General features: G+C 37.9%; 1 protein-coding gene across 1 annotated transcript in view; it reads left to right on the top strand.

Moving 5' to 3' along the window:
* Positions 1-21,162, top strand: part of KLF13 (Kruppel like factor 13) — a 36,050-nt gene extending 14,888 nt beyond the window's left edge. The window contains exon 2 of the mRNA XM_040601012.1: positions 15,577-21,162. Within this exon, the coding sequence (XP_040456946.1) occupies positions 15,577-15,869 (293 nt within the window). The 3' untranslated portion in view covers positions 15,870-21,162. The remainder of the gene's footprint in view (positions 1-15,576) is intronic.
* Positions 21,163-22,244: the final 1,082 nt, after the last annotated feature.

Consider the following 22,244-nt stretch of genomic DNA (forward strand, 5'->3'; position numbering starts at 1 on the left):
CTAAGGAATCACTCACACAGTAAAATGGTTTATGTGTTCAAGAGGCTTTTAAAGTACTTCTAGAGAAAATGGTCACTGCTGGGCAGCCCTTCTAGCATGATTCATATGTATAAACCTGTAGTGTATTCTGTAGTGCGACACAACTGGTTTTAACTCCAGACTGCTCTGAAAAGGCAAGCAATGAAGACATGGGTGCAGCACGCATGGGAAAACAGAGTTATCGTTGATAAAGAGGCCATGCTTTTAGATACGTATAATTTGGCAAATTCCAAAATAGTGAAGATGTTCCTTTGAATACTACTTTGAAAAAGGAAAGTATTAGAAGTAGTATTTCCTTTTGAAAAAAGGAATCCAGTTGATTTCTCTATGTGAATACATAATGAGATAGCCGCTTCAAAAGTAGAGAGAGGTGTTTTCAAAGTTAGGTTAAGGTGCCCTTGACAAAGCTGTTTTTGAAATACGTCCATATTCTACTTAAGATCTTAGCTTTTCAGTTACGTTTGATGTGCAGAGTCATACTCTGATAATTGGCTCCTGACTTGTACTCCTCCACAACCACATCCTTCATTCATTCATTTCCAGCACTGACCGTGGCCTCTCTCCTACGCCATGACCTCACCTCACATGCAGACAGAGCGGGTGAGACCAGCCTCCCTAAGTGACCCTGCAATCAGCTGTCCTGCAAAGTGATCATAAAACATGAAGAGATTGCGGGAGCTGAGCTGCACCTAGGGCGTGTTATACTGTGGCTGTTAATGCTTGGAGAAAGGGTGCTGTAGCAGCAACACTCCTCCATTGCAGTCTAATAAAACAGCCTCCATGTGACTTGTTGATGCCTGAAGTCCTGCAGGCTTAGGGGTAAGTTGCTTGGCAAGTCTATCTAAGGAGGAATGCTAAGGAAATCTCATTACAGCATCTCATTAATAACCAATTATTTCTATTTTGTATAGAATATAGCCAGGGCAGTAACAGATGCTTTCAGAAACAACTTGAGACATTGGATAGGAGCCTGATTTTTCAGAGAACTGGGTGTACATGCCTACAGGTTCACACCAGTGATTAAAACATTAAGACAGCCAAAACTAAAAGACAACCTAACCAGTGCAAGCTGCTGAAAACTTTCTCTTATTTATTTTCTGCTTATATATGAGGTCTAGATGTGTGTGCATATACATATTTGTAGTTTTAAAGAATTAGCACATAGAAAAGACTGAAAAACAAGCTGAAGCTAGAAAGGAGCAGATAATGTGCTGCTCTTCATACAGCAGTGGTTGAAGGAGACCGCTAGATGGGGAGATGGAAAATATAAAGGGAAGGTATTGTCAGAATAAAATATATAAATAAGACTTGCAAGAGTTGAGTGTTGAACTGCAAATACTGTCTTTTCTAAAAAGTTGACCTGCTTTAAAAGTCTTTATTAGAATGTGAATACAACTGTTATCATAGAATCTGATTCCTGTATTAAAAACAAAAACCTGAATCCTGGTTTAAACAGGAAGTGTGGCTTTACAATCCAGGAAGAAGATTTTCTGAAGTGTATGCAACAGGTTTACGCATACCTTGAATGGTAACTGCCTGGTGTCAAGCAACAGACTTACTGTTTGTTTATCAACCCATAAAACCACTTTCTAGAGCGGCCTGTTCCCTGAAGCTGGGTGCTGCATGTGGCCATTGGCTGATGCTGCTTATAAACTATTCCAGCACCACCTTGCTCTCTGGCACAACGATCCATCCAGAACGAGAATAAAAATAGAAGGAAATTCCCACTCCCTCTCTCCTCCATACAGTTGCAATAGACTCTCATACCAGATTTTTCACTCAGCTTTACAGGTTCAGTTGTACTTATAAATGCTGAAGTCCCATGTTTCATGCATGCTGTGTTACTGTGAGGTTGTTGATTAAACAGTTCAAAAGTTCACAAAGACATTTCACGGTTACAGCCAAAGACAACTTTACTAACTTCTGTTTGCTTGGCTTCTAGCAAAATGAAATCTCATCCTGTCCCCAGATCCTGGGAGATGCTGTGCACATAAAATGTCATAACTTACCCGCAGTGTCTATTCATGCCAAAGTATGTGGACTTCAGTTGGAGGCAGATGACATTCAACATCTTCCAGAATTCAGATAAATAAAGTACAGGTTTCAGTTTAGATGAACAATCCTTTAGTCTGTTATTTTGCATAGCAGGACAACCTTTCATTAATTTGATAAGCTTTGCTTTTACAAGCACTTTTCTGTTTTTAGTAGGATAGAATAATAAAAAAATCATTGATCTATCAACAGAGAAAACACTGATTCCTGGGGTCATATGATTCCTTCTTTGCAGTTATTCACGCAAGTGCTGGGTAATGCTCTTGGAGCCAAAGTTTTACAATTTCAGCATGAATTCACCTACAATTCACACCAGATGAATATAATTTGTCATTAACTATTTAATTGCTCTCCCACTTAAAACATTTTAATTGTTGTACCAGAGATCAGGAACATTACCATTCAAATTTTTTATGAAAGCCACCACAAAAATTATTTGTGATGTAGACTTTCATTGAGAGTTCATCATATAGACAGGGATGGTTTGTGATGTTTCAGTTTGATTTCAAATATTTTTGTGATACAAGCATCTTCAGGTTCAAATTTTTAAGTTTGATCTAACTTTTAAGTACCTACCTCCCACAGTGATCAGAACTCAGATAAATTAAAGCTTAAGACCATCTAAGTAAGCTAACTAGAATTTTCCACAAGGACTAGGTACCAGCATTTTCTGGCAGAGAGGGAAGACCCTTAGGTTGTTAGAAGAGCAAGGAATAACCTGTGTCCCACACTGAAGGCTGATGAAAAACAGGTCATCACATTGATGAAAAAAGGAGCACAATTATCGATGGAGATACATTTGCAAGAAGATCTACAAAAAAGGAGTTATTTAGAAGTCACTATGCTGCATTTTTGATTCCTGCCATTTAACCCATAAGTACTTAGTGGTTAATTCTCCTACCTGTATAATTTCTCTGCATAAAGACCACACCATTGAGAATGAATGGCTTGACAGTTAGCCTGTCAGCTCTGTTGGGCCATAACCCTAGGTTTCAAGAAGAGGTAGCACAGATTGGAAGAAGAGGGGGAAGTGTCCTATAGTGATCATGTAATCTTTTTTCCACCGTACGAGTGGGCTGGAGAAAGACAGAATGCGAAGGAGTGTAATACTCTCCAGAGGTCCCATGGAACTGCAAACAGTCAGATGTCTGATCTGGAGCTGTTTTGAGTTTGCAGAGTGGGCTGGGTAACAGAGTGAGCAATTCTGAGGTAGCACAGGAAAGATCCAGACAACAGTTTGTAATGGAAACTTTGTGTTTCTCTTGGTACCTTAACTAAACATTCCCTGTAGATGCATTTGGTTCAGTTGTGTCAGCTACGGGTAAGGGAAAATCAAGTCTGGGGAGTTTTCTTTCTTGGCTTCAGTTGCTGTCTGCATAACATTTTCATTAATCACCTTATTTGCTCTAACAGAGGCTGAGTGGTGCAGCCGAAATCATCAGCTTGTAGCAGAGAACAAATCAGCATGCTAGCATGCTAGAACAGAAGTAACATGAAACTGCAAATGACTAAACGAGGTCTCAGTCCAGCATATATATTCATCAAGGCCCATATTATTATTTTCCTTTTCAAGTTTTAACTGGACTCATTTGATAAAAACCATGGCATTTGTTATTACAGACATTTGGAGAACCCTCCTCTAGGCCCTTGTCACTTTAAAAGATTTGAATTGGCTCATTGACATGACAGAAAAAGAACAAAATCCCACATAACTTCACTGATGTTAGTCTCTGTTCAATGTTTTAAGAAGCCAGAGACATCTCTGGCCTATGCTGAAGACACAAGTTTTGTACATAAGGAATGAAGAAAGCCCCTTAAATAAGCTTTTGGCTCAAGGCAAGAATTCTAGGCTGAAATTCCTTTGCTGGGGTAATGTAATAGGTCAGATTTGCTGATTAGCACTTTTTTGGGGGTTGTTGTTTGTTTGTTTTGCAACCCCAGTCATCTTTCGAAGTGTATTTATTAAATATTATAATTGACCAATGAAAAGGGAAAGAAATCCCGCATTTTTAGTTTTGTCATTCAGTAATACCCAGATGTGTTCAGAGCTCTATTTATGGTGTTTTTTTCATTTATTTTCTGTTCACAGTAGAAATCATATTCCTTTCTTACATTCATAGATCTCGGTACAACAAATAAAAGAAATATAGTAATTAAAGGGCTACTTTACTAAGTCCTCTTTGCAAGGAGTCTGATGTTTCAGTGTTGTTTGGAAATGACACATAGCTAAGACACATCTTCCTCTCCCCAGAATTCATCACTTCATCATTTCAGCATAATACAATTCAATTGTCTTGCATTTAAGTGCAAAGCCAAAAGGGTCAGCTATTGATCTCCGTTCTTGGAACAAGCCACAGGAGAGACAAAATCAAGTGGAAGTTGCTGCTCTTCTAAATTAGTGGCATTTTGGCTCTCACTGAGCACTAGTGTAGGATTTAATGCCTCAGAGATAAGGAGACCCAGTAAGAGTTTTAGGTTCACTGAACAGAAATTACACACAGCAATTGCAGGTGCTTAACTTTGACAGAAACCCCAACATTTAGTTTGCATTATTGTAAAACATAAGCTCTTTGACACTGAGGCTGTTGCCTTTCATTTTTCAACTTAGGCCTGTCATAGATACTCAGTAAAAGAGCATTGTTTACTCACAGATTCCAGCACCACAGGGAAAAAAATGCTGCTTTTATAATAGGATGTGGCAAAAGTCCACATAAACAAAAGCGTTATACTTAATGGAAGCACAATCAATAGAAGTTATTCCTGTGGGGCAGACAGTGTCCATTCTAGTCTGCATGCTCACCTAGACATGGAAGTTGTCCCTGCTAGGTAGGGTAAGTTTCCAACCCCATGGCTATCCTAATGGCTCTGACATTCCTCTTTTCTTAGATGGGAGGTTTCCATTCCGGTTGTGCATCAGAACTTTTGGGAAAAAGAATGAAATGGTGAACATAAAGCTTTGGAGTTAAGACAGAATCAACAACAGAACAGCATTAGATAACAATGATAAAGCCATATAGATCTGTAAGGAGATTTATACCTTATCTTTGAAATTGCAAGCATTGTAAACACCATCTCATACAATCATGTAACATTACTATTTTTCTGGCTGATGGATTCCTACCTTTGTAAGAGGTAGCTGAAGTTTTGATTGCTCACAATGTTACAGACTGAGAGGTATTGCCATACTGACAGTGAGTGCATTTAAAGTGTACGTGCTATCAGTGCAGTCACATAGCAAGACTACAGCAAACGTGATGGAAAAGAGTCAAGAGAAATTCTGTGTATGTAGATTTTGACAAGGCCATCTAGAAGGTATAGCAATAATGCAGTTGCTACCACAAAGTTGTGCATTGTTTTTTCTGGCCATCAAAGGAAAACCTTACCTGCCCTCTGAGATGTGGGAAACATCTTTCATGCTTGTGATGCTTTGAGAGGAGAAAACATACATATGCATCTCATTCTTAGCTGACACGGCTAATCTGAATACCTAAGGTACTAATGAGCAAATTTACATCCGAAAAGAATTGCTCTTACTGCATTTGTATGTAACCAGTAACTCCTCCAGAAATACTTTGCTAAGAACATCACAAAAAATGAAGAGGAAAATACCACACCCAATGTCCAGCTCAGTGAGGCATCCTGGCCTTAGAGTGGACGATGTACAGCGCTGTGTAGGGTCAGGAAATGGAAGACAAGGAAGCCAGTTCTGTCCGCTTGCCTAGCCTAGAGTGGGTTCTCTCTTCCTTTCATCTCTGCAGTAAGAGCTGTGAAGCCAAGTGGCATTTACAGCAGCTAATCAACGCATACTGATGACACGGTATAAATGGTACAAGCACTGCTGAGTTCCTAGTTTAAACTTGCAGTATTTGATCTAGGAGAGTTTTCATTGAGACTGCTGTGGTTTATCGTCCTAGCAGCGGTCAGGGACACGCTTGCAACCACATGGGCTGACTCCACTGTAAGGCCACAGAATTTCACCCACAAGCCCTTTCATATTGTCTCTTTCACTCTTCTCTGTTACTCTTCTGTTCCTTTTAACTGCGCCACATTTCAGGATAGTGAGAAAAAAAAGACTGGAAAGGTGACAATTGTCTGACACCATACTTCAGCGCCATCTATTTCCTCTCTAGTTTGCCACTAACCCTGTCTACAACCTGAAACATAACCCAGTTCTGACTAAAGCAAGCAATACATTACTAAGTATTTTTTAAAATGAGAACATTCTCTACAAGCTCAGGCATAAAGCAAATGAAGGTATATGTGGATTATACAATCATTAGCTGCTTTGAGATGCAAGAATATAACCTCACTATAAGTGAAAGAAGTTTTAGGCAAGGAAGAGTGGCGTGGAGCAGAGGTAGCATTGCTGTGAAGCCGTGTCATGTGGGACGCTGTAGCGGGTGTGCTGAATAGTTCACGTAATATGTAGTTTTCAAATAGGTAGACAATGCTGACATACAACCTTACTGTTTGACAGATGATTAGCATATTCAAAGGTATCACCTGTGTCTTACTGTTAGCAATAACTTAGAGAAAGGAAAGAATCAGGTATGATGGATTAAATTTTTTCATGAAATCTCAGCAGTATACATACAAAGATACTATTTAGAGCTGTTTGGCTAAATTTCAATACTTTAAATTCCAACAGGACTTTTTGTTGTTGTTTTTACCTTCTTTTTTATGGCTACTATGATGGGAAGCTGGGAAGGACAGCAAAGCCAAGGATGCCTTCATCTCCCTTCACTAAATGAACTTCCTTCATTTTGCTAGTAGTCACAGATAGCCTGTGATGCTTGGTTAGAAAAATGATGAGGAATCTTTAAGTTGTAGGAGTGTTTTACAAATTACACATATCTCTGTTCCCTCACTTTCACTTTCTCAGCCTTTAGTTTCAGAGTTGTCTTTCTACTGGCTTTTCTATTCCACTGGATTCTACTGATGCATCAAATTGAGTCATCAGATGCACAGATACTTACATAAGTGGTGAGCATATGACTAGGTTAATTAATTATTCAGAAAGTTATAAAAGCACCTTTGGTTCAATGCTTTAATCGGCTAATTCAACCTCTTTGCTGAAGTAGCTTTAAGTACTTCTGTTACTTCTAATAGAGAGGATGTATTTCAGAAATATGTCTATATATTTAGACCCCATCATAAAAGAAAAGAATCTTGAAGGCTAATGATTTTGCATCTGGTTGTGTTTCAAGAGAAAAACTCTTTAACATATTTAACACATACAAATGTAACTGTTTCCTCAGTCCCAGTTTTGATGTAGTCTGTATAATTGACCTCAAAGCTTCACAAGCCCCTGGCCTAGTGCAACTTATTTTTTTGTAGTTTCAAAAGAGGAAGGAACATACGATAGGGAGGGGTTGCGTGAGGAAGGGAGAAGAGATAAAGTGCGAACTCTTCAGAAACGGAAGTGGCAAACTGCACAGGAGAAAGCCTACTGTTAGCAATGGCAAGTATTCTGCGTTGTAGTCCAAGGGTGCAGTAAAACAAGTAGCATTAGACTATCAGGTCTGCAGGCACAGATCTGAAATTTAAACTGTGGAATTACTGAAGGTTTTTTCTGACTTTTTTATGGTCTTCAATCGATGGGAAATAATTTAATTTCTCTATTGCCCAGCAGGACTAATATTTGGAGTACTCTCTAGCAGAGAGAGAGACTACAATGTAAATGTAGCTAGAGAGAAGAAAACCAAATAGAATTCACTATGTATCCATGGAACTGTAACATTCCATGTCAGTCCAGAGAAGATCATAAAAATACATACCTGGAAAATATGCTTGGGCTTTCTGGCATGGTCTTTGGGTTGGTTGCTTCTTTGCCATTCCAGTAGTGCATCTTTTTATGTTTTGAAAGGAGAACTCAAAATGTCAGACAGAGCGTTTTGAAGGGCTGCATCACTTACCAACAGTATGCAAAATGGCTCAGGAGCACAAACGTACAAGGAAACCAAAGCAGCTCAGCATAACACTGGGAAATAAGTTTCTTGTGCTTAAGATGCTGTAGGGAATCACCTCAGACTCCTTGGGCCACACTGCAAAGCTAGAGGCCAAATTCCCAGTCACATTCTCAGCACAGATCTAGAATGTATTCCAAGATTTCTCTGTGAAGGGGAGGATAGAGTTTCATGGTCCTTACACTTGGCTGGTTAGCCCGTCTTTGTTGGCCGTTTTTGAAAATCCCTTGTGCTTATAAACACGGGGAGTCCAGTGAAAGTTGAAAACACAAATGAAATTGTTCCCTTAGAAGATCAGACTTGCAGTTAGTCACCTAATAAAAATGTCAGGCATTTAATCTTCATGAAGCGAAAGCTGCTAAGAAATGTTTATAAATAATATCAAAACCTTTGCATTTCTTTATTAGTAAGAACTATAGAAACTAAATTTTTGGTGAACACTTGTTCACCAACAAGTGGCTTTTTATGAAGAACAGAACTATGTATCAGTGAAACTCAGCAAATAGTTCAGGCTGACTTTTTTTATTTCAGAAAAATTGTGATAATGTGTTTCATCAATTCATTTCAAATTAACATCATCGTTGTGTTGAAATTTGTCTCCAGAGCTAAAGGAATTAAAATAGTGTTACAAAGAAACACTCCAAAAGTAGTAAAACATTTTACCAAAAATAAAATTACTATGGGCTACTTGGTTTGCTGAGTTCTTCTGCAGTTCAAAGTTTTTTTTTATTTTTTCAGTGGAGCAAAAAATAAATAATAAACATAGCTCTAGCCTTTATTTTGCTCTTTCATTCAAAACCTTAGCAAAAGATGTAGCAAATTTTCTTTTTATTGAATTTATGACCCTTTCATTTTAAAGCAAATTTGCTATAAGATTTATTTTCCAGATCATGGAATATAACTTTCAGCTACTTACTGGTGGTTTGTGCAAAGCAGTTTGGAACTAGGTTTTAGCTGGGAGTGGAACACAGAGCTTAATGTACTGAACACACAGTGATGTACTTTAGCAAAGATAAAGTGAGAACTAAACAGGAGTCAAAACAGGAGTTAACATGGTAGGCAGAAAATGACTTGGTAAAGATAAGAGGTTCAAATTCCAGATTCTTAATTTACTGTGCAAAAATGCAGAATAAAAATTGTGGGTATTTTAAAAGTGCTAAGCTATAGAAACTCACACAGAGCAGTTCAGCTTGGGCATCCCAGTTTGAACAGGGATTCAGTAAAGCCATGGAATGCATATTTTAGACAACAGAAAGATTATGTGATGGAGTGTCCTGTGAAAAAAACAAAAGCTTAAAAGGCTAGAATGTTTCTGCCTTGACAAAAGAGAAGCAAATGTGGCTGATAAAAATACCGTAAAATTATTCTAAACTGAGATTTAAGATATTAATGAACAAGCATGAAATAAAGGCCTAGAATATAACTGATAGAATGCAATCTGTTTAAAAAAAAAAAAAAAAGAAAAAAAGAAAAAGATTTTTTCCATTATGGTGAAAGTGAGTTGTAATATTTTTAAGAAGGAGCAGAAGGTAGCTGCATGGAACATACCAAAGTAGTTATTTTGGTCCTTGGGCAGACCCGACTGTGGTTAAGGCTAGGGGAGGAATTTTGCACTACTTGTATTTCTCTGGCATTGTAATCATTATCATTATGGTATCTGAACTGTTGTTCATCATTTGCTGTTTGCGTTGTTCTAGTTAGCTGTGGTTATACAGATAAGTCATGCGTGCTGTAATCTGTGCTCCCAGATGGAGCAATAAAGCACTTCCAGAACAAACAGTAACACACATTCACTTAAAATGTAAACTTGCCGCTTGGAAATTCAAGAAATATTCATACCTGTCTAAATAACTCAATAAAAATGTTAAGGTACAGGAAATAAACCAAGGATTTAAATAATGGATATAACGGTAGCTGTTGCAGCCTCTGCTCAGTAATAGTTTCCTGTGCACGTGGTAAACATAAGATCCAAAAATTTATCCATTTAATGACTGTATTTGCTAAGATTAAAGTAAAGATGCCCACACTTTCAAGTGTGATTGTACTTGATGCCTGGGTCTGTGCCTGTTGGAAATCTGTGAACTCCAGTTCCCAAAAAAAGGTCGCATCACAGGTAATGGAAATAGCAGGAACATGCATGCTTCTGTCAGCAGGTACCAATGCAATCCAGCTCCTTGTTCCTGTGTGTCCTAGGGGCTTTGGGGAGGTTATGTCCCAGTGTCTAATAAAGTGTGAACTCTGACTAAAGCTTCTCTTGGTTTTGGGCATTCATAGCACACTCCCATATTGGGCTTCTGGTGTCTAATGACAGTCAAATTCACCCTGTGACTTTTCTTTTGACTGAGAACATTACTAAAACTTCCTTATATTCCTGGAACTAGCCAAGCTTAATATTGCTGAATTAACTACCTGTTAGATATGGTTGAAGGTAGTGGAGACATTGAAAAGCTGTTGACAGACACACAAAAGTGGATACAAAAATCATGATCGCATTTCGCTTGTTTGGTTATGAAATGTCACCTCCAAAGTCGTTAATTTAAAACTGTTTAATTTATAGAAATTTGGAATTGTGAAGCTTTGGAATGTTTTGATCCATTTTAAAATACTTGATAAAGAAACCACCATTCATTTAACATCAAAGCAGTGCATTATTCTCTCTCCTGCACTCAGATGGTTAAGGGCTTGGGTTTTGACTGCAAAAGGGCTTGTTTATAAAAAAGAGAGTAACAGAAGCTAAATGCTTGTAAATACATATCGGTGCTATTGAAGGATAACCTTTCTCTTTTTTCTAAATAACAGCCAGTCTCAAGAAACGTGGTCTGCTTGGGTGAGTGTTTTTTCCCAGGATAGCATTTCCTCTCTTAGAGGAAGGCTGCTTCAGTCACATCTGTATTTAACTGTCTGCCCCTCATCCTCCCCACCCAGCCTGCTAATCTGTGTTTCCAAATATACCCGTAATTATGTATATGAAAATGTAGAAATATAAGAATAGCACACAGTGGCATGTTCAGGTTTCTAGTCTGTTTTTGTAACAACATACCATGCTGTTCTGCAAAACAGCAGAACAGATTAAAGATCACAGAAAATTGTTTCTGGCTTACTGTTTCTGGTTTTGCAGGCACGTGTGGAATTCCCAGAATATAAATTTCTTTGTTACTGCATGGTCTTGGCATATGTTTGAAGGTGCTAATGTGCAAAGCTACTACATGAGTTAAATTGAAAAAAATAGCCCGTATACATGGTTTGACTGGATAATACTCTAATCTGTAGGGCAGTGGATATCACGTTTCAAATTGTTCAGATAGGATTGCCTAATCTTTCCATTGGAATTCTGAAAATGGTTGGTATCACAGGTGTCTCAACCTGTTTTGGCATTTTAGTCATTTGTAGGCGTGGGGTTTTTTAAGCACGCTCAGGCCTACATAATACTTAGTATCATTTTTAACTGCTATTCAAATGCTGGATATCATACAGATGAATCAAACAGGACTCCAGTGTCTGTACAGGAGTGTCACTATATATGAAAGGAGCCCTTAAAACTGTGTGTGAATTGGGGAAAAGTGGAGAGTACACTAGAAGTGTGCTACAAGTCAAGACATCAGTTCTGGTTCCACCATCTCTGTAGTTTGTGTTTCCCATAAGTACATGTAGTTGCCTCAATATATGTAACGATTGACAAATATAGAATAATACAAAGGACTTTTATGTAATACCAGAAGAACAGCCTGGCTCTACTTGCTTCTGAATCTCTTCCAGCAAGAAAGAAGAGAGGTGCATTTTTTAAAATGCTGTTTCTATAGCGCAGGCAACTCTACGGTTCCTTTGGTGGTGTGCTCTGGCAAGCAGTATAAAACAGTATGAGTAGCTAGGGCTGTGCCACTGGAATGAATTTGGAGTCAGTACACCTGCAGATCTCATGTTCTTTTACTCAGTGAGCACTGCAAGTTTCTTAATGCAGCTTGACACACATTTTTCTTTGGACTGGGTGGAGTTCAGGGAGAAGCCAAAAATGTTCTTGCTTGTGTAATTTTCAGTTAAGATCAGTTGTATTTAATTCTCAAATGTGATGTTTTTCTATGAGCTTGTGTAACTTTTAACACCAGTTATGTGATGTTATATGCTCTGTCAGAGGAGCTAGAAAGGTTACAGTTTAGTGGGATTTGGAACATGGAAATCCAAACCTATTTAAAATTGTTTAAAAAAATTAATTACAATATTCCTTATCTTTTAAAGGCATCTTTTGCCTGCCTCTCTTAAGAGTAAAAAAGCCTAAGCTGCTTTTTGATTCCTTTATTTTCAAGGATCTTTATCTTTTGGAGACTTACCTCTCTTTGAGACCTGCTAGTAATGCTCATAATGCACAAAAAACCTGATGTTGCCAAGGCAGTGCTAAGACTTTCAATATATACATTCACATGCTTGACGTGTTTCCTACCATATTTAAGATACCTGATAATATTTTCACAGTAATTTATAGGATCAAATTCTGCAGTCATTGTATAAAGGTAAAATTCTGACTTCAACACTGCCTAAGATGGACCTCAAAGTCTTTATTTTGTCGTGTACAGCAACTTTAATGTTGAAGGCTCTTTGTTAACTACAATATGACCATGAGTTACTGCTGATGCAAAAAACTTGTACTGTGGCTGCATTTTCCCTAATGAGATTAGGCAATCAATTCATATAAACTGTCATTCTGTTGATTGCTTTACTGACAGTAAAAGGTCATTTATATAACGTACCTGCACAGAAAACCACATCCCTTCTGTTTAAGAGATGAGATTGATGACAGACTATGAATTTCCACGTGTGGTTTTAGACCAACAGCTAGGTCTTGCCTTAATTAACATCCTGCAGCAACTTTGTTCCAGACTGTGTACTAATTTTTTATGAACAATAATGATTCTCATATCTTCACACAAGAATTCCAGCATTTCCTCACAATACAGCTTTTCTTTGAGGAGGTATTGCTAAACCTTAACAAAGCTGGGAAGCACTCTAGAGAACTTCCTACCACTACTAGAGTGAGATTGCACTGTAAGAGTGCACGGAGGGGAAAAACATTTGGCCAAGAAACTTAAAGGCAATTACCAAAAAGATGTCAAATCAAGACTAGAGAGGACCGAGGGGAAAAAATAGTTTCTTGGAAGGAGAAGTAGTAGTGGAAGAAAGGCCACATTTTCTTTGGCTTAGCACCCACATCACCATGACCATCATCAACAACATCGTCAGGCAGGTGAGTAGGAACTTGAGTAACAGAAATGTCCAAAGGCCTTACCAGAAATTGATGCTATAGCACAGGCATGAGAAAATTCCATTCTGCAGGCCAGATCCAGCTGTTAGACCATGTCTTATTGCCCTTCTTTCCAAGGGTCCCAGACTCCTCCTGGAAGTATATCTGTTGTATGACCAAAACATAGGAAAAAGATTAGTGAATCTAGTCACACAACAGGGATATCTGGCACATCCCACCACAGGCAGGAGCATATCTAACAACGATGACTGGGTACAAACATAGTGAAAATGTATTTGTTTCCCATTTCTCAGCAGACTGAGAGATGAATCCCTGACAGTTTGCAGAAGGCCAAGGAGGACATGGAATGGCTTTGCATAGGTTTTTTAAGCAACAAAACTATATGCATTAAATGAGTTGTTGGTGGGTTTGCTCTTAAAAAATTTGTAGATCCTTAAGTTTTTTAGGCTTTAGATCAAGGGAAACCAACTGAAAGCAGTCCTGTTCATCTTAGCTGACTTTTGTAGGTCACTTAGGAGGTGGCGTTCATGGTTCTCCATATGAAAATCTCCCTTGTGTACTGTACAGGTACAACTATTGCATTAGGCATTGTAGTTGTAGGTGTAACTAATGAAATCCACAAAATGTGCTTAAGATTGGGATTTCTCCTAAATAATCAAGGGAACATGAGGAACACTTGTTTTCTCCATGGTCTCGAATAAAATGTTATTTAAAATTAGAATTGCGTGTCTATTAGATGAGACACTGTTTGAGATTTGGCTGAAGTATCTTGGAGGCTTCATGAACAGAGGGAAAAAGAACCTAAAAATCTCTTTTTCTGAGCAGAAGCCTCCTAAGTAGATCCTGGAGATAAATGTTATGGCCAGATCTGTGAATTTAAAACAGATTACTGGCCACTTAGATTGAAGGTTGGCTGGTGTTAATTTTGCTATCAGACAATTTCAATTAAGGTGTGTTGAATTTCTCCAGGAGACTAATTTATGTATTTATTTCCTATTTGGCGTAGTGTGTGTAACTTTAATTTCTGATTTTGGGACAGAAATTTTATACCTCTCTGGACCTCCTGAACTGCCTATTCAGCATTAGAAAAATTAAGATTGGTGCAAGTAGGAAGTTATAAAAATTATAACTACAAAAACTGCTAAGTCTGTATTCACAAATGAATAAGATGTTCTAGATTGATAACAAATAAAGAACATGATATTCAGATGCAGTGACAGTAAGAACCAAACCAACGTACAGAAGTAGTAGGCAGCACATTTCATGGTTTGATGTTGTCGTTTTTAACAAACGGAGAAACTAAGGATGGAAACAAATAGTACAAGTTGCCTAAGGCTATGCAGCGCATCAGTGATGAAGCTGGGAATACATCCCAGATACCCATCTATTACAACAACAACACTACTTCTGTCTGCAGCCGGTGCTCACCTCCAGTGCTTCAGCTTCTCAGGCTGCACATCTACCACAGTGCCCAAGTGCAGACCTCCAGCATAGCCATGCAACTGCCCTATGAAAGATGTTTCCCATGGCTGAAATCTGCTGAGAAGTGCATCAGGTCACCATACTGCTGTTTCTTTGAGCTCAGTGGTCCTACCTGAAGTGTCATAGTCATGGGTTTTAGCTGTTGATAGAAGGTTGCTATGTGGCACATTTACCTGGTTGAAATATAGGGCTCCCTCCCTTGTCTTCTAAAATGAGACCTAAGGCAGTGAACAAGAGAAACCCTAGTACCTTCAGCAAATGCAGAAATCACAGGCACGGCTGTGGAGAGTGCAAAGTGACAGCCTCACACCCAGTGCCTCAAAATTTCCATTGTGCATTTTTACCATTATTGTTTTTAAACTGAAGAGAGACTTCATCACACCTCCTGAACTTCAACACCGAGTCAGACAGACATAGGGACAGCTCGGAAGAGTAAGTGAATATTCTGTAGAGCTCGGTACAGATATTTTCAAAGCCCAGAAGTCTAATGGACTACAAGAGATATGAAACATGACATCAGCTTAAAGGATCAGGAGCCCAGCATCCCTGAAGATCCAGTTATCAAATGAGGCATCTATCACTAGTTTGATTTGAAGTACTTTTTAATGGATTGGAATACCACGGTAGTCTCATCTCAGGCAGAGAGTAACACTTTCTCCATCCAATTAGTGCCAAATGGCTTCTACCATGCTCCCAACCTTTCTATTCTAACTTTTGCATACAAAAAAAGCACATGGAAGACATTGCTATCCCTTCTAATCATGCCATGTTTGCTTCTTGCAGGTGAACGACCTTTTGAATGCAATTGGCAAGGATGTAACAAGAAGTTTGCTCGCTCGGATGAGCTGGCCCGCCATTACCGCACTCACACTGGAGAAAAGAAGTTCAGCTGTCCTCTCTGTGAGAAACGCTTCATGCGCAGTGATCATCTGACAAAGCATGCCCGTCGCCATGCCAATTTCCACCCAAGCATGCTCAAGAGACGAAGTGGAAGCAGCTCAAGAACAGGATCTGTCAGTGACTACAGCCGCTCAGATGCCTCAAGTCCAACAATTAGTCCTGCCAGTTCCCCATAGACCTACCTGCACTGGATGTCAGCACTTTGCCTCTAATACCTAACGTGGAGTTTCGTTTGTGTTGCACACACTTAAAAAACTGTTGCTTCCCCTCTTCAGTTCCCCACCCCACCTTTTTTTTTTAAAAAAATCAGTAAATAGCTGCCTTCCACTGCAATTTCCAGTCAAATTTTCTTTACCCAACCAGACAAGTGGCTATTCTAACCTCATGGACAGACAGACTTACATGTTACACTTTGTGACTTCTGCTGTCTCAATATTTCAAACATTTTGAAACCATTTACAAATCTTCTTGATTATTCTTTATAAGAAAATGAGAAAATCTAAAAAAAACCCAAACCACTTAATTCACCTCAGGTGTCAAAGTAGTTTTGTAAGACCAGATTGCACAGCATGAGCATACATACATTTACAAATCAACTGTGTTGGATTGTGTCCCCCTTCTCCTTTCTCAGGGATGGATATTTATGTTACACAATAATTATAATGAAGACACACCCTAACCGCAGCCTTACTCTGTAAATGTATTTGCACTCAGAAGCTTTTTATTAGGTTCTTTCACACACTGGGGAAAAAATAAAAACCAAACAATACAAAGAACAAATCAGTACTGGAATGTGGTACCAGACTCTTCCATTATTTGTTTTCCTGATTACAAACGTACATTGAGGAGTGTCCAAACAGGAGTCTTGCCTTTCTTCAAGCTGCTCTCTGCTTTTGGTAGGAAGCTGTATTTTCACTTCATGCCGAAGATGCTCCAAAACCAACTTCCTATTGCAAAAATCTCTGTGAGGTTGATAAACTTGTTTGTTTGTTTCATGCTAGATAAAATTCTGAGAAAAAATGCTAAAGAAGATGCCTTAAGTAAATAACCTCAATCATGAGGAAACATATTTACACTGGGTAACATTTTATTGCAAGGTGGCATGGAATCTCGGAGGCATTCTGTCACTCTCTCCCAAGTTGTTAAGCAATCTGCACTGCCTATTCAGTATGGGACCAACAGAATATTCAAATCAAACCACACTGACTTGAACAATTTTCTTCTTTTTTTTTTTTTTTTTTAATAAACTATGGAAATAGCATAGCTGAACCAATGCCCACCAAAACTTTTATCAAGGTACTTACTGTACAGCTGTATCTTAGAAAGACAAATTGTCTAAGACCTAGTTTCTCTATCCTGTTGCCTCACAATCGTGGTCACTGATAAAAGGAATGGAAAATCATAATGTATCTTCTGACTGGAAAAATTAAATACACATTTTTAAGTTTTAAAATAAAAGGACATTTTAGCTCATCACTGCTACAAATTTCTCAAAAATACGCATACCAGCATAAAGTAAGGTGCTCTCATTTCTGAATAACTGCTTAATAACAAAAAGGGAATCTTGGCTAGTTTTCAGTAACTTTCAAATATTTGACACTAGACAGAGGTAGAATTTTTATGTTTTACATGGTAGCAGATATAGCAAATGACCAGCAGCATTGTGATGTACTGGAGATTTCATTGGCAGCAAATACACTATGCTTGGTTTGGCTGGGTCTGATGGTGCGTATTATAAATTCAGGTCCTTTTGATTCTGGAAATTTTGGGGTTTTCTTGCTTTTACTGTAGGGTATAAATGCAGTTAAGTGTAGCATGGTGAAAAGTAACTCTCTATGCCAAACCTGCCATTTGATATCAAGTGAATGCCTCCAGATTCCAAATGAAACTATATCTTACTTGCTGCTTTGCATTGATCCAATTTTGCAAGTCTTTATTGTACTGTATATTAACTGTGAGAGGCTAATATAGATTTCCAAGTAGTTTCATAGGTACTTCCATAATATTTACATTATTCCTAATACTACACATTCTATTAGTTGTATGGATAAATACTTAAAGACAGTTCAAACTGCAGTTATTTCAGTATTTTTTTATGGCTGTTTGCTTCAGATTTCACCTCTATAAAAATCAGTTTTCCCCTTTCAACTGGAAGTCATGTGAGGCACAATTCTACTGTTTCATTTCACAGAAAATGAAAGAACATCATAATGGGTTTTGCAAGATGACAAACGTTGAGTTTGTGTGACAAGCTGCCTAACCACTGTAAGTTAGGAGAAAGCCAGATCTGTTTGCCTCCATAGATTTCCTCTTTTCTTCTTTTTAATCTCATCTACTGATACACACAATTTTAACAACTTGATACAATTCAGGTAACAGGAATTCACATTCCAATACTTTCTGTGACTGCTAAAAGTGCTCTTGTGCTGTGGTTAGTAACGAGGCATTTAAGGTGTCTAGCTAAAGGAATTCTACAAGTCAACAGTCTTGTGCATGTACTTGGAAACAAGACATAAACACATTTCTCATTATTATTATTATACCTTAATAGAGGGATTGGGGTGGGGAGAAAGGGGGAGAGGAGATCAAAAGGAAAACTAAGTATCAGCAAAAATCATAGGCTTCGTGGTTCAGTTTGTTGTAAAATCATCTTTTCCAACAAAAGCATCATTTAATCTTTAGCAAAGGAGGAATCACTCCAGTCCATTTAGGGCATAATAATTCAGCATTAATCAGTAGGTGCATTACAAACAAGTTGTTTCAATAGCCTGGAGAAAGAATATTCACACCAGGTTTCATTAGTACTGAGATTATGGGATATAAAGATTACAGGACAGCTATTGTGAGTGACACAAGAACTATGTAAACTTTAACTCAAATAGTAAACTAAGGATTTTATGTATATTTCTCATAGGTATTACTAGTAATTCTCCCAGATTAAGTAGAAAAAAAAAAATTGGTTCAAAGATGAATTTCCAGTTCAGCCAGTTCATCTAATAAGAAGGCTGTGAGATTCTATGTAGCCAACATAGCTACACTTTCAGGAAATTCTCTGAAATGCTTTGTTAATATTTATTTATTTTTAAAAAAAAAACACACATTTTTTTTACATCTGAGCTGTAAATACCTCAGAATGTGTTAGACTCGCACTCAAATTACTGTGTTTTAAAATCATAGAGTTTCAAATATCTCCATTAATCGTTTAATATATGATAGCTTTAGGATAAAATGATGAATTACAAACCACTAGTAGTTTCCAAAACTGAATGCGAACAAAACTTCTCTTACTATTTTCATATGGAAAGAGTGTGTTTGGGGTTTTGTAGCATCTGCTAGATGTTAGAAAAGAAGCAGAAGTATCAGCAAAGTCATAAGACTCCATTCTCATGATGGTTCCTCCTGATGTTTGCAGATATGAGAAGCCTGAACAGCTCAGATTATGTTTTGAAATCTGGGTGCTTACTCAAACTAACCTCAAAGTTTTACCCTTTTGCTGTTTCACCCAGCAGTGAACCTCAAACATTCTCCTGGCATAGCAACAAACATCGCAGGCTTGGGAAGCACTGCTCTGGCAAGGTGCAGATGTCTTTGCAGTCCTCCATTTGGACGCATGTGTACCTCTCTTGCCTCCTCCTTTCCCCATGCAATCTGTTGAGGTGATTCCCCACAAACTAAAAAATTGCCCTATTTTTTTATTTTTAGTTTCAGCATATAACAACAGGTTTATGATTATTAAGAAAGCCCTGAAAGTTTGTTTTTCTCCAGCCATGATTCTAGCTTCCTCTGAGTTGAGTTTAACTGCCTTGCTATAGGAAATGGGTGCAAGTTAAAATCATCACATCACTACCACCACTCGAACTGAAAGTAAAGACACCCTTAGAAACTCATTCATCCCTTCCATTAACCTCATCCTGTGCAAAGGCCTGAAGTGCATTAATGGCCACATGAATTCAATTTGCATCTTGCTTCTTAGAAAGCAGTCCTGGTAAACTCCTGGCAGCTAGATTTTATTGTGAGAATTGTTTATATCGGCGAACTAATTGTTCCTTGCTTTTATAATGTATGCATACTATCCATTTATGTTACATAACTGCAAAGGTATATATTTATAACAAGTCATCAGAAGCCTCTGTTTGATGGTAACATCTAATTCCTGTATATATCCTACCCCCTGTACTGCATTAACCTTTGCAAAAACTTTTAGCTATGAAAGCCTCTGTACACCTTTAAAACCTCATCACCTTCTGTCCAGACATTCAGCGCTCTCCATGCTTCATGCAGCCAGGCAGCAAAAGGCTGTGCGAAGAGCTTACCTGTTTCTACCTATTCACATTCACAACTGCTTTTCTCCAGTTCTTTGCCATGAGTTCTAGAATGTGTATTCTTTGAATGTGTACTCTTGTTTTGGGGTACATGGTTTGTGAAGAAAGAATAAGGAAAATGAACCCTGCATACTTAAAGCTTGCTTTTTCATTGCCATTTGATTTACTAATTTCATTAGGTGATGCCTACGAACTGACTTTCAGGTGCTCTTTTACTCCATCACACCACCTGTTTGTGCATTGGGTGCTAACATATAGTCTATGTCAGTGAATGGTATGATGAATGTCTGTATCTTTACCTCTTTTGGGGATAAAGCTATAGCCTTAGGCAGAAGAAAATAAACGAGTTATACTTGTTTACCCCATAAGCCAGAATATAAAACGCAAAACCCCATCCACTGAGATAGGTTATATATATATGGATTTATAGAAGCATATGCACATATATATAAATACATATATATGTGTATACTGTATAGTACGTATACACAGCAGGGTGTATATACTACACACTGAATAACGAAGGGATGTCTACAGAACACAAATAGGTATCCATTTCATTATAACTAGTGATGGGTCTGAACCAGAATCCTAGATCCACATCATTGCATTTGGAAAGTTTGAAGCTGATTTTTTGAGATTTGTGGTTGAGTTTCATCTCTGGTTACAGCTGCAGTTACTTGTGTATGTATGCATTCTGGGGGACGGGTGGGCATGTACACACGTGGTTTTTCACAAGCACATGCCTGTGTGGGTGACAGAGAATATGTGTGCCACTAAGTGTGCATGTGTTTACATATATACTTCCAGCTTTAGTGAACTAAATGTTACCGGCATCATCTTTACTTCTACAGTTTTATCAGCAGCACATGAATGCTTCCATGGGTCACTTTTCAACTCTTTAAATCACTACATTGAAGTATTACGGTTGTACAGTTGTATGTTCATCTATTCTTGCTCTGCTGTAACTTTTTATGTATTTTGTACTGCATAGATTATATATTGTGATAATGTCCTATGCAACAACAATAACAAAGGAAAAAAAAAGGAAAAAGAAAGAAAATTAACAACTGTAAAATATCGTCTTAACTTGTATGCATGGTTAGTGACGTTTACATTTTCCAAAATAAAACTTATAACTATGAAATATTGCTTTTCTCTTAATTTCCTTCTCTATGTATCAGTTAGAAAGCATCAGTTGTTAATATTTGTGGTGTTCATTTGAGGTTTGATATCTTGTTACACATCTTTGTTTAAATGTCAACCGGTGCTATTGTTTAAAATTGGATTATGTTTTTAATAATTGAGAGAAAGTTTCCGTGATGTTTGTTAAGTACTCTCATCTGCTTTAACCAGTATTTTATAGTTGCATAGTGAAATTATTTTCTCAAAGCTGGTATATACTGTGGGGTTTTTACAAGATGGTTACAGGATTAATATGCATTACAAAGGTCAAAGAGTCAACTATCCTTTCTTCAAAAGCCTCAGTTCTTTGCAGATTTCTGATATCATCTCTGCAGGTGGCAGTGTACTATCAGAACAGTTGTAACTTAATCTCACAGCATTCCAAAATGTTCTTTCATAATTTTAAAGAAGAGTAAACTGAAACACAAGAGATCTGAGTGACTTTCTCAAATACATGAGGCAGTGGCTGATGTATGCCTTTGTCCTCTTTGAAAGTTACACCACACCCCTAGGAAAACAATTTTGTTCTCTATAATGAATATCTGTCTATAGAACATTATAACTGATCGCAAAAATAATTTAGAACAGTGGACTACTGTTGAAAGATGAAAGCTAAAATATCTTCGTTAAGCTAGAGGCAATTGTGGGAATTACTTTAAAATGAGTACATTTTGTTGTGCGGTGGTCATGAAAACTGTTCAGAGCAAATAACTTGGAGACCATTATCTTTAATAACAGTTTTCCCCATGTATTCATTACAGTGTTGAACTGTCATTGCTATTCATTATCTCTGACCATGCACCAGTTAGCTTGTACATCTATCTACACTTGTCTATGATTAACTGCTATTCTGTGACTTACACAGAGGAACTAGCTAAATCACATAAATGCTTAACCATGGTACTGCAGTATTTAAGGGCTCGTTATCTGAGAATAACATACTCTTTGCGCATGCAGTGGGTAGCCCTGACTATTAGTGAGCCATCACTGGAACAGAAGACAAAATGCTTCTGTCCAACAGAAAACCACAGGTTTGTTTCATTC

The sequence above is a fragment of the Falco naumanni genome, chromosome 7 (assembly GCF_017639655.2).
Source record: "Falco naumanni isolate bFalNau1 chromosome 7, bFalNau1.pat, whole genome shotgun sequence".
Lineage (NCBI taxonomy): Eukaryota > Metazoa > Chordata > Aves > Falconiformes > Falconidae > Falco > Falco naumanni.